At 45.4% G+C, this 13626-nt stretch overlaps 1 protein-coding gene across 1 annotated transcript in view; it reads left to right on the forward strand.

Moving 5' to 3' along the window:
• LOC115471772 (forkhead box protein E4-like) overlaps window positions 1-12459 on the forward strand; it is a 41422-nt gene extending 28963 nt beyond the window's left edge. Inside the window, 1 exon segment of the mRNA XM_030205594.1 lies at window positions 12280-12459. Within this exon segment, the coding sequence (XP_030061454.1) occupies window positions 12280-12459 (180 nt within the window).
• Window positions 12460-13626: the final 1167 nt, after the last annotated feature.

A 13626-nucleotide genomic window follows, 5' to 3' on the forward strand; every position in this document is an offset into this window, starting at 1 on the left:
GTCCAAGCTCTCATTACCTCTCGCCTTGACTACTGCAACTTGCTCCTCACCGGCCTCCCACTTAGCCATCTATCCCCCCTTCAATCCGTCCAGAACGCTGCTGCACGTCTTATGTTCCGCCAGAACCGATATACTCACATCACCCCTCTCCTCAAGTCACTTCACTGGCTTCCGATCAGATACGGAATTCAATTCAAGATTCTCCTCCTTACCTACAAATGCACCCGGTCTACTGCTCCTCATTACCTCTCTACCCTCATCTCCCCCTATGTTCCCGCCCATAACCTCCGCTCCCAGGACAAATCCCTCCTGTCAGTTCCCTTCTCCACCACTGCCAACTCCAGGCTCCGCTCATTCTGCCTTGCCTCGCCCTATGCCTGGAACAATCTTCCTCAACCCCTACGCCAAGCCCCCTCCCTACCCATCTTCAAATCTCTGCTTAAAACTCACCTCTTCAATGCTGCTTTCGGCACCTAACCTTCCGTGAATTATAGCATGCCCTATTAGTCGGACTCTACACTTGTCTTTGACTGGACACTTGTCTCTAGATTGTACACCTGTCTTTTAGATTGTAAGCTCCTTGAGCAGGGACTGTCCTTCTATGTTTGAATTGTACAGTGCTGCATAACCCTGGTAGCGCTTTAGAAATGTTAAATAGTAGTAGTAGTAATAGTCAATGTCAGGGCATGCACGGCTCCTGGCACTGAATATCCAGATATGTGTTCTGACCCAGAAGTTAGCCAGGCGCTGGCTGATATTCAGAATGGTTAACTTGGTGCGGGCCCATCAGGAGCAGTAGAGAGAGAGACCCTGGCACTGGGCTCCCCTCGGAGGCCAGGCCTGGGGAATTTGGCCCCCCGCCCCCCCCCCCCTTTCGGTGGCCCTGGGGCTCCTGCAGTAACCGGGCAGTGTGCAGCAATGCCTGGATTAGTGGCAGTTAAGTTCCAGCGCTACAAAAATAGGACATATTTTTGTAGCACCGGAAATGGCGTGCACTAGGGGTGGAAACTACCGTCAGCCTCCTGTGGTAACCCAGTAGTGGTTCTGGATTGGCACGTGGTAGCCCGGCAGTGGTTCTGGATTGGCATGTGGTAAGCCTGAGGTGGTTCTGGATTGGAGTGTGGTAACCCTGTGGTGGTTCTGGATTGGCACATGGTAACCCTGTGGTGGTTCTGAATTGGTGCGTGGTAGCCCAGCAGTGGTTCTGGATTGGCGCATGGTAGCCCGGCAGTGGTTCTGGATTGCCGTGTGGTAAGCCTGAGGTGGTTCTGGATTGGAGTGTGGTAACCCTGCGGTGGTTCTGGATTGGCACATGGTAACCCTGTGGTGGTTCTGAATTGGTGCGTGGTAGCCCAGCAGTGGTTCTGGATTGGAGTGTGGTAACCCTGTGGTGGTTCTGGATTGGCACATGGTAACCCTGTGGTGGTTCTGAATTGGTGCGTGGTAGCCCAGCAGTGGTTCTGGATTGGTGCATGGTAGCCCAGCAGTGGTTCTGGATTGCCGTGTGGTAAGCCTGAGGTGGTTCTGGATTGGAGTGTGGTAACCCTGTGGTGGTTCTGAATTGGTGCGTGGTAGCCCAGCAGTGGTTCTGGATTGGCGCGTGGTAGCCCAGCAGTGGTTCTGGATTGGAGTGTGGTAAGCCTGCGGTGGTTCTGGATTGGCATGTAACACTGCAGTGGTTCTGGATTGGCTCGTAACACTGCGGTGGTTCTGGATTGGCACGTGGTAACTCGGCAGTGGTTCTGGATTGGCACGTGGTAACTTGGCAGTGGTTCTGGATTGGTGTGTGGTAAGCCTGCGGTGGTTCTGGATTGGCTCATGGTAACCCTGCGGTGGTTCTGGATTGGCACGTGGTAAGCCTGCAGTGGTTCTGGATTGGCGCGTGGTAGCCCGACAGTGGTTCTGGATTGCCATGTGGTAAGCCTGAGGTGGTTCTGGATTGGCTCATGGTAACCCTGCGGTGGTTCTGGATTGGCGCATGGTAGCCCAGTGGTGGTTCTGGATTGGGGCATGGTAACCCGGCGGTGGTTCTGGATTGGCGCGTGTTAAGCCTGCAGTGGTTCTGGATTGGCGCGTGGTAGCCCGGCAGTGGTTCTGGATTGCCATGTGGTAAGCCTGAGGTGGTTCTGGATTGGAGTGTGGTAACCCTGCGGTGGTTCTGGATTGGCACATGGTAACCCTGTGGTGGTTCTGAATTGGTGTGTGGTAGCCCAGCAGTGGTTCTGGATTGGCGCATGGTAGCCCGGCAGTGGTTCTGGATTGGAGTGTGGTAAGCCTATGGTGGTTCTGGATTGGCACATGGTAACCCTGCGGTGGGCTTACCACTGCTTAGCAAAAGGGCCCCTAAATGGCTGTAAGTAAGCAGGTTCAGGATTGGTAGTTGCTGGTGATATTATTGAATCTTCATTTGGGAAGAAGAATGTTCTTAGTAGGTGACAGCAGAAAAAGACCTGTATGGTCCATCCAGTCTGCCCAACAAGATAAACTCATATGCGCTACTTTATATGTATACCTGACCTTGATTTGTATCTACCATTTTCAGGGCATTCCAAGTATCCACCACTCTCTCCGCAAAAAAATACTTCCTGACATTTTTCTTGAGTCTGCCCCCCTTCAACCTCATTTCATGTTCTCTAGTTCTACTGCCTTCCCGTCTCCGGAACAGGTTCATTTGCGGATTAATATCTTTCAAATATTTGAACGTTTGTATCATATCACCCCTGTTTCTTCTTTCCTCCAGGGTATACATGTTCAGGTCATCAAGTCTCTGCTCATACGTCTTGTAACGCAAATCCCTTACCATTCTCGTAGCTTTTCTTTGCACCGCTTCAATTCTTTTTACATCCTTCGCAAGGTACGGCCTCCAAAACTGAACACAATACTCTAGGTGGGGCCTCACCAACAAATTGTACAGGGGCATCAACACCTCCTTTCTTCTGCTGGTCACACCTCTCTCTAAACAGCCTAGCAACCTTCTGGCTATGGCCACCGCCTTGTCACACCGTTTTGTCACCTTCAGATCCTCAGTTCTTGTGTTATTAACTAGTATCGTGTTCGTTCCAATTTCCCTTACTTTTTAGTTTTGCAGTTTACCAGAGCTGGGTGAAGAGATGCTAGAGGTTTGGGCCAAAAAGTTAGGCACGTCTTAACTGGGAGACTTTCTTGACTTGATTTTTTGTTTAACTGGGTCAATGATGCTACTACAGAATAAGGTTAGGATGGTCCCATGGTCGTAGTTACAGTAAACTTTGGTATGAAACTTTCTGGGTTTAAATCAAAGTTAATTCATTCACTTTGAGACAGAGCATTACTGATGAAATGTGATTGTACCCTGAACTAGAAATTTATTGGGGGGGAGGGGAGAAGGGGAGCAAATTTTTATTGATTCAGCCTTGCTAGTGAATGTGAAAATTGAAGAGACCCTCTATTCTTTGGTCTGGACAGCAGGCGTTTAGTTAAAGTACAAACAGTCCACAAGGTGGCAGTACCAAGTAAGAATTGAAAATTCTAGCAGCCCATGAAAATCTACATTCGGTGATGGCATTGCTTTCTGCACAGGTGTGTGTGAGTTGGGATCAACAGCACCTAGTTAGCCTTTGAAATGATGGATTTTTATCAACAGCTCCCCAGGGCCCTTTTACTAAGCCAAGTAAGCGTTCTACACATGCCCAATGCGTGCCAAAATGGAGTTACCACCCGGCAACCATATGGCTCTCGCGGTAATTTCATTTTTGGCATGCATCCGATATGTGTCTGAAAAATCATTTTTATTTTTGGACATGTGTATTGGACTCTTGCCAAGGGGCATTTGATGCGCATAGGTCATTACTGCCCGGTTACTACATAAGACTTTACCACCAGGCCAATGGCTGGTGGTAAGGTCTCAGACCGAAAATGGACACGTGGCAATTTTTATTTTGCTGCAACGTCCATTTTCGGCAGAAATAAAAAAGGCATTTTTTGTAGGTTTGCTGAAAAATAATTCTGTGCACGCCCAAAACACCCGTCTACCCTACCGCAAGCCATTTTCAGTGCACCTTAGTAAAATGATCCCCTAGTTAGCCTCTGAAATGATGGATTCTTAATAAGCAGTTCAAATCAGTCTTGAAAGTTGATTTCTTGACAATGTACCATCACCACACGTGTGCGTCTTTGATAACATACAACTTTCAAAAAGGATACATTGAATACTAGGAAAAGTCTGAGAGAAGTTTCTCCAACTCTTGGAACAGAGGTATCACCTGGCTGCAGATCAAACACCAACACTCCAGACAGTATGAGAATACCGGAATGCTTTTATCTTGGAAATTTATAGCTGGTGTAGCTGTATGAAGTATTTAATTGGATTTATGGAAATGGAACTTTATTTCTCCTTCTAAAAGAAAATGGAAAGCAGTGCTTTTGACAATCTGATTTTAAACTTTTTAAGGGCTAGGCTGTTGCCTTTATACATTCTAACAAAAATGGGTCAAAAGGCAAGCGAACATTGTACATAAGTACATAAGCAATGCCATACTGGGAAAAGACCAAGGGTCCATCGAGCCCAGCATCTTGTCCACGACAGCGGCCAATCCAGGCTAAGGGCACCTGGCAAGCTTCCCAAACGTACAAACATTCTATACATGTTATTCCTGGAATTGTGGATTTTTCCCAAGTCCGTTTAGTAGCGGTTTATGGACTTGTCCTTTAGGAAACCGTCCAACCCCTTTTTAAACTCTGCTAAGCTAACCGCCTTCACCACGTTTTCCGGCAATGAATTCCAGAGTTTAATTACACGTTGGGTGATTTGTTTTAAATTTACTACACTGTAGTTTAATCGCATGCCCCCTAGTCCTAGTATTTTTGGAAAGCGTGAACAGACGCTTCACATCCACCTGTTCCACTCCACTCATTATTTTATATACCTCTATCATGTCTCCCCTCAGCCGTCTCTTCTCCAAGCTGAAAAGCCCTAGCCTCCTTAGTCTTTCTTCTTAGGGAAGTCATCCCATCCCCGCTATCATTTTAGTCGCCCTTCGCTGCACCTTTTCCAATTCTACTATATCTTTCTTGAGATGCGGCGACCAGTCATTCTTTTACCTCTTGCTACTTGATCCTGGGTCCTGGCCCAGGCATGGCTGTAGGTACTCATTAATTGACAAGGAAATCAAGGCATATATGATTACAATGGCAGGAAAGTGAACTGAGAGGGGACAGTGAATATCCCTATAAAATTCAGTATTTGGAAACAGCAGGATTTGAACACCTTCCAGTAGTTATTTTGTGCTTCAGAATTACTGCTGCTGACAAGCAGGAGCAAATTGGATTATATTGCCTTAAAAAAATATTCTTAACCTTGAAAAGAAAATGATTTTTCCCGGAGTTTTAGAGCTGCCAAACAAACAGTCCATGTCAGATCAGTCTGCAGGCTTCTTGTTTGCTTACAGGGGAGGAGGAGAGGGGGAAAATTATTTTTCCACACATCTGTAACCTGCGAGATGCAGGCGCTACGCTTAGCCATGGCTTCAGGCCCAGATCATTTACAACAGCCCATAAATTATGTGACAGTGTTAATTTGTGATTGTGTAGTAAATGGACCGAATTTAGCACCTGAGTAATTAGTAGTCCCAGAATTTCTAGAGCCTCCGAAATATTCCAGGATGCTTCTCTGAAATAAGGCAAGGGTTCTCACATCTATCCTGGGGACTCCACAGCCAGTTGAGTTTCATTTTATTTTAGTTACATTTGTACCCTGCGCTTTCCCACTCATGGCAGGCTCAATGCGGCTTACATGGGGCAATGGAGGGTTAAGTGACTTGCCCAGAGTCACAAGGAGCTGCCTGTGCCTGAAGTAGGAATCGAACTCAGTTCCTCAGCACCAAAGTCCACCACTCTAACCACTAGGCCACTCCTCCATTGTTGCTACTATTTGACATTCTACATGGAATGTTCCAACATTCCATGTAGAAGTCGGCCCTTGCAGATCACCAATGTGGCTGCGCAGCCTTCTATATGGAATGTTGCTAGTGGAATAGCAACATTCCATGTAGAATCTCCAATAGTATCTATTTTATTTTTGTTACATTTGTACCCTGCGCTTTCCCACTCATGGCAGGCTCAATGCGGCTTACATGGGGCAATGGAGGGTTAAGTGACTTGCCCAGAGTCACAAGTAGCTGCCTGTGCCTGAAGTGGGAATCCAACTCAGTTCCTCAGGACCAAAGTCCACCACCCTAACCACTAGGCCACTCCTCCACTGTTGCTACTATTTGAGATTCTACATGGAATGTTGCTATTCCATGTAGAAGTCGACCCTTGCAGATCACCAATGTGGCCGCGCAGGCTTCTGCTTCTGTGAGTCTGACATCCTGCACATACGTGCAGGACGTCAGACTCACAGAAACAGAAGCCTGCGCAGCCTTCTACATGGAATGTTGCTAGTGGAATAGCAACATTCCATGTAGAATCTCCAATAGTAGCAACATTCCATGTAGAATCTCCAATAGTATCTATTTTATTTTTGTTACATTTGTACCCTGCGCTTTCCCACTCATGGCAGGCTCAATGCGGCTTACATGGGGCAATGGAGGGTTAAGTGACTTGCCCAGAGTCACAAGGAGCTGCCTGTGTCTGAACTGGGAATCAAACTCAGTTCCACAGTTCCCCAGGACCAAAGTCCACCACCCTAACCACTAGGCCACTCCTCCACTAGCAACATTCCATATAGAAGTCGGCCCTTGCAGATCACCAATGTGGCCACACAGGTTTCTGCTTCTGTGAGTCTGACGTCCTGCACGTACGTGCAGGACGTCAGACTCACAGAAACAGAAGCCTACGCAGCCTTCTACATGGAATGTTGCTAGTGGAATAGCAACATTCCATGTAGAATCTCCAATAGTAGCAACATTCCATGTAGAATCTCCAATAGTATCTATTTTATTTTTGTTACATTTGTACCCTGCGCTTTCCCACTCATGGCAGGCTCAATGCGGCTTACATGGGGCAATGGAGGGTTAAGTGACTTGCCCAGAGTCACAAGGAGCTGCCTGCGCCTGAAGTGGGAATCAAATTCAGTTCCTCAGTTCCCCAGGACCAAAGTCCACCACCCTAACCACTAGGCCACTCCTCCACTGTTGCTAGTATTTGAGATTCTACATGGAATGTTGCTATTCCACTAGCAACATTCCATGTAGAAATCAGCCCTTGCAGATCACCAATGTGGCCGCGCAGGCTTCTGCTTCTGTGAGTCTGACGTCCTGCACGTACATGCAGGACGTCAGACTCACAGAAACAGAAGCCTGCGCAGCCTTTTACATGGAATGTTGCTAGTGGAATAGCAACATTCCATGTAGAATCTCCAATAGTAGCAACATTCCATGTAGAATCTCCAATAGTATCTATTTTATTTTTGTTACATTTGTACCCTGCGCTTTCCCACTCATGGCAGGCTCAATGCGGCTTACATGGGGCAATTGAGGGTTAAGTGACTTGCCCAGAGTCACAAGGAGCTGCCTGTGCCTGAAGTGGGAATCGAACTCAGTTCCTCAGTTCCCCAGGACCAAAGTCCACCACCCTAACCACTAGGCCACTCCTCCAGGATATACACAATGAATATGCATGAGTAAATTAGCATATACTGCGATTCCAATGCATGCAAAAATAACCTCATGAATGTTTGTTGCCAATGTCCTGCAAAACCTAACTGGCTCTCCCCCCCCCCCCCCCCCCCACCCCTGAAATGGCATTGCAGTAAGTGTTTCATTTACTGCTCAGCCATTTCTTTTCCTCAAAAAATGACAGCCTTTTACCCACTGCAGTAAAAGGGGACATCAGTGCACGTCAAAAAACACACGCTGACGCTAGTTTGGGAAGCCCTGAAATAAGCTACTATTTTAATCTGATTGCAAAGGTAAAATATCTTTAGAAATCTATAGCTGTTAATGCACAGCACACCATGTCCCTAAAATGGCAGCTAGGTCACACCTGCATAATTCTTTAAAAGGATCTATTTCTTATAACTCTCAAGCAACAATTTATTATTATGGCTATAGTTGAACCCCCATTATGAAGTGTTTTTGCTGTTGTAATTGCTGCAAAATACTTGTCTATTTTGGTTTTAGAGGTCTATCGGGGCACTAGTTATTTTCCGCAGATACTTCTGATGTTATTACAGTTTCATTTTACAGTGAAATATGGAAAACTGCACCTACCACCGAATTGCAAAGTTTTCTCCAAAATAAATGAATAAGGAAAAAAAAATCTGTCTTTCTGTTTTCATCCCACTTTCAATTAAGAAACTGGCCCCATGTATTTATTTATTTGTTGCATTTGTATCCCACATTTTACCACCTATTTGCAGGCTCAATGTGGCTTACGTAGTACCTTGGTAGCGGACGCCACTTTCGGTATGAGAAATACAGAGTGGTAATTGATTCAAAGTACATGAGTTATAGAGTGAATTAAGTGGTTAAGAAGAGAATTTAAGCGTCCTGGTTTGGTAACAAGTTTCGTTGTGTTGCACGATTCGGGTGTTTAGGTTGGATCGTTATGCTGTGCCTTCTTGAATAAATTGGTTTTTAGTGATTTTCGAAAGATTGCTATGTGATGTATTGATTTCAGGACCTTTGGTAATGCATTCCATAGTTGTGTGCCCATATATGAGAGGCATACGACATTGACCTATATTCCAGTCCCCTGCAGCTTGGGTAGTAAGATCATTGTTCTCGTCTGTCTCTCTCTTCCTTGTACTTTGCTTTCAAATTTCTGCCATGGACTACAGTGTATTTGTTGATGTTGGGTTTGCACTTTTCATGTGTCCTTGGCACCCCTAATTTTTAGAATTTCTTTTTTACTGCTAATTCCAGTGGCGTACCAAGGGGGGGGGGGGGGGCGGTCCGCCCCGGGTGCACGCCGCTGGGGGGTGCCACGGCACGTGCCTGTGGGCTCTGACTTCGCTAACTTTGCTCGTTCGCTCGTTTGCTGCAGCTCACTCTGCCCCGGAACAGGTTACTTCCTGTTCCGGGGCAGAGGGAGCTGCAGCGAACGAGTGAAGTTAGCAAAGTTGGAGCCCACAGGTGCGCGTCGCGGCACCCCCCCCCCCAGCGGCGTGCACCTGGGGGGGAGGTGTCATTTCGCAGGCGGGGGGGGGGGGGCACTGACCCGGGGGGGGCGCATCGGCGATCTGCCCCGGGTGCCATCCAGGCTTGGAACGCCACTGGCTAATTCCAGACTCCGTTCCTTTTATCTCGCTGCACCTCAGGCCTGGAATAGACTTCCCGAGCCTGTACGTCTAGCCCCGTCTTTGGCCGTTTTCAAATCCAGGCGAAAAGCCCACCTCTTCGACGCTGCTTTTGACTCCTAACCACTACTCACTTGCCCTGTACCCTTTTATCCCCACCTCTTTAATTCCCTTACCTCTTAGTTGTTCTGTCTGTTTGTCCTATTTAGATTGTGAGCTCTTTGAGCAGGGACTCTCTTTTCATGTTTGGTGTACAGCGCTGCGTATGCCTTGCAGCGCTATAGAAGTGATAAGTAGTAGTAGTAATGTAGAAGCCTGCCCTTGCAGATCAGCAACGCGGCCACGCAGGCTTCTGCAGAAGTCTGCGTGGCTGCGTTGCTGATCTGCAACGGCAGGCTTCTAGATGGAATGTTGCTAGTGGAGGAGTAGCCTAGTGGTTAGTGCAGTGGAACATGGGATATTGTTACTATTTGAGATTCTGGAATGTTGCTATTACTTGAGATTCTACACGGAATATTGCTACTATTGGAGATTCTGTTGCTACTATTGGAGATTCTACACGGAATATTGCTATTCCACTAGCAACATTCCATTTTTGATTGTGAGCTCTTTGAGCAGGGACTGTCTTTTCATGTATGGTGTACAGCACTGCGTATGCCTTGTAGCGCTATAGAAGTGATAAGTAGTAGTAGTACTTTACCCATATTTCAGGGATGCAGAAAGAGGGTCAGTCTGAGTCCTCAAGCACCACAAACAAGTCAGGTTTTCAGGTTATCCCTAATGAATATCCATACACACAAAATAGGGGTAACTAAATTCCAATATAGTTGTAACACACAATAACTGTACTGTATTCCCACAACTATAGATTATCTTCAAACATTTATTGTATACTGCAAAATTAGTTTAAAAACTATCACTTTAAAAAAAACCCCAAGAACCTAATTTTGCAGTATATGATAAATGTTTGAAGACAATTTATAGTTGTGGGAATGCAGTACAGTTAGGGGCCCTTTTACTAAGTCGCGTAGGTGCCTACGCACGCCCAACACACGTCAATTTTTAGTTACCACTCGGCTACCGCGTGGCCCTTGCGGTAATTCTATTTTTGATGCGCATCTGCTACACACACCGGAAAATGTTTTTATTTTCTGGCACATGGGCGGTAATCAGCATTTTTATACACACAGACCCTTACCGCCTAGTTACTGCGTGAGACCTTACCGCTAGGTCAATGGCTGGCAGTACGGTCTTAGACCCAAAATGGACGCATGGCAATTTTCATTTTGCTGCACGTCCATTTTTGGCAAAAATAAAAAAGGCATTTTTTTACAGTGTGCTGAAAAATGATTCTGCACCTGCCCAAAACACGCGTCTATACCGCCACAGCTCGCCTTTGTAAAAGGCCCCTTAATGAATATACATGAGATAAATCTGTATGCTTCACGCATTGCATCAGATGTACATAATACCTGAAACCATCAAGCTTGAGTTTGCATTGAACAGTGGAAATATCAGGGAAGTCAGTGTGCGTTGTGATGTCAAATATTTTTAAAGCTGCCTGCTCTTGATGCCTGTCATTTTCAGCTGAGTGCAGTTCTTGCCTCGTTTCCTGTAGGGTAAATCTAGCTTTACATGTTTAATGATTTATTTATTGAACAGGTCACATAACAAATGTCATAACTATGTGCAAATTTCCATACCAAGAAGGAAATGAGGTGTCATGAAACGTGTGAACGTTATCACCTTGGTTTTCCGATGGTAACATATTTAAATATCTCTAGTAAAATGTCATATTTTCAGATATGCTACTGCATGATTGTAATGAAGATGCAAGGTCAACACAATTTATGGCATAGACGGATAGGATTAGGGAAACAGATTCAAATCAGATCTGAACTTTTCCCTGGACCAGAGAGAAAACAAGTTCAACCCAGTCTAATGAAATTCCTCCCAGTTCAGACAACCAAATTTCCTGCATCTCAGAATTGTAGGGGGAAGTTGAAACTGGCGAGACCTCACCTGCTTCAACAAAGTCTAAATGCCATGCACTCAGCAGAGAAAACCCGTAGGTAACAAGTCATTTCTTAATATCCAGGACTAAGTACAGAGTGAGGCAAAAAAAAAAAAAAGTAACCCTCTACAGGTTTTTTTTAAATTATTATTTTTGCTGTTTTCTCAGCAACCACTTGGAATTTCAACAAAAAATGTACAACTTTATTTGTTTTTACTATCTCCATTTTTGTAACATAGTAGATGACGGCAGAAAAAGACCTGCATGGTCCATCCAGTCTGCCCAACAAGTTAAACTCATATGTGCTACTTTTTGTGTATACCCTATTTTGATTTGTACCTGTGCTCTTCAGGGCACAGACCGTATAAGTCTGCCCAGCACTATCCCTTCCTCCCAACCACCAGCTCCTGCGACAGACATTATAAGTCTGCCCAGCACTATCCCTGCCTCCCAACCACCAGCTCTGCGACAGACCGTATAAGTCTGCCCAGCAATATCCCTGCCTCCCAACCACCAGCTCTGCGACAGACCGTATAAGTCTGCCCAGCACTATCCCTGCCTCCCAACCACCAGCTCTGTGACAGACCGTATAAGTCTGCCCAGCACTATCCCTGCCTCCCAACCACCAGCTCTGCGACAGACCGTATAAGTCTGCCCAGCAATATCCCTGCCTCCCAACCACCAGCTCCTGCAACAGACCGTATAAGTCTGCCCAGCACTATCCCTGCCTCCCAACCACCAGCTCTGCGACAGACCGTATAAGTCTGCCCAGCAATATCCTCGCCTCCCAACCACCAGCCCCGCCTCCCACCACCGGCTCAGTGTCGAGTGCAATGAGATTTTCTTTAAACGTGGTGAAGTTACAGACTTCTTAGCGTGACCACCCAGCATGTTTCACGTGTTCAACAATGTTTGCACTGTACAACTACCATTATTTAAAAAAGAAACGGGGTGCCAGCTTACTGTTAATGACGTCACAGTGGCATAGACTTTTGTAAACAATAGCTTGAATAATTTGTGTAGTATTTGATAATACGATACTTTGCAGATAATTTCTTTTAAAAGCACTTCGGATCAGAACAGTATAATCACAGGCAAGGTGTCGGTAGCAGACAAAATGAGAATCCGGACACTACGAGTAAGGTTTCGGAGCAAAGGCGATAATGGCTGTGTATCATCTCCAGAACTGGAAGCTCAGCAGCACCATGAAGATAATTTGTTGGCCTAACTGCAGAATTCTGACACATTGTTAACTGTATCATTTGAATGACATTAATTTACTGTGTTTTAGCTCAAACATTTCTAATGCACAAAAATAGTTAGGTAGTAATGCTACAATGTCAGTAACATCAACATAGCTTAAGATAATTAAATGTTGTTTAATAGTATGATGACTAAATAAGTACATACAATTTCTCATTAAAATTCAAAGCTGTTCCTGAGAAAACTGTAGGGGGTTACTTTGTTTTTTTTTTGGGCCTCACTTTTTACATCAACAATAACCTATCAATCTAGTTCACTCCATCACAGTGCACACACACAACAGCTAACCTGCTGGCTCTGACGAAGAAGGGCAACCTTGGAAAGCTAATCAAGAAATGTATTAAGTTATGTCCAATAAAAAAGGTATCATCTTATTTTCTTTTCCATGTTTTATTTTGTTTGATTTCTATTGATTACCTCTAAAAGTGGACTAACACGGCTACCACACCTCTCTAATTAGGACAGAGAAACAGGACAAATAAGGGATAAGGACAAAGGGTAGCAAGATTCCGGAATCCCAAAGAGTAGCAAGCTTCTGTGCAGAGTCCCAAAGAGTAGCAAGATTCCGGAACACAAATAATAGCAAGATTCCGGAATCCCAAAGACTACTACTACTACTTATTTCTATAGTGCTACTAGACTTACGCAGCGCTGTACACTTGAACATGAAGAGACAGTCCCTGCTCGACAGAGCTTACAATCTAATTAGGACAGAAGGGCAACCTTCGAAAGCTAATCAAGAAATGTATTAAGTTATGTCCAATAAAAAAAGGTATCATCTTATTTTCTTTTCCATGTTTTATTTTGTTTGATTTCTATTGATAACCTTTAAGAGCGGACTAACACGGCCACCACACCTCTCTACTTGAGATGGTAGTAGAAAGGCCAAACCTCAGAAAACAGTGGATGCCTCTTGGCTAGGCATTAGCGTTGGATCTCTTTGTGGGCCAATACATAGTCTATGGAAGAAAATGGAGAGGGGTGATAGATAATATTAGAGAGATAATTGGAGGTGGAAATGTTCCAACTTTGAACTGCCCTGGACCCCACAGACTGCACTACTGAATGGTTTTTAGCTGTGCATCAGTCAATCTTGGCACTTGGTACTAGGGAAAAGGAGGCACGAGATAGC

Source organism: Microcaecilia unicolor, chromosome 6 (genome assembly GCF_901765095.1).
Source record: "Microcaecilia unicolor chromosome 6, aMicUni1.1, whole genome shotgun sequence".
NCBI classification, from domain to species: domain Eukaryota; kingdom Metazoa; phylum Chordata; class Amphibia; order Gymnophiona; family Siphonopidae; genus Microcaecilia; species Microcaecilia unicolor.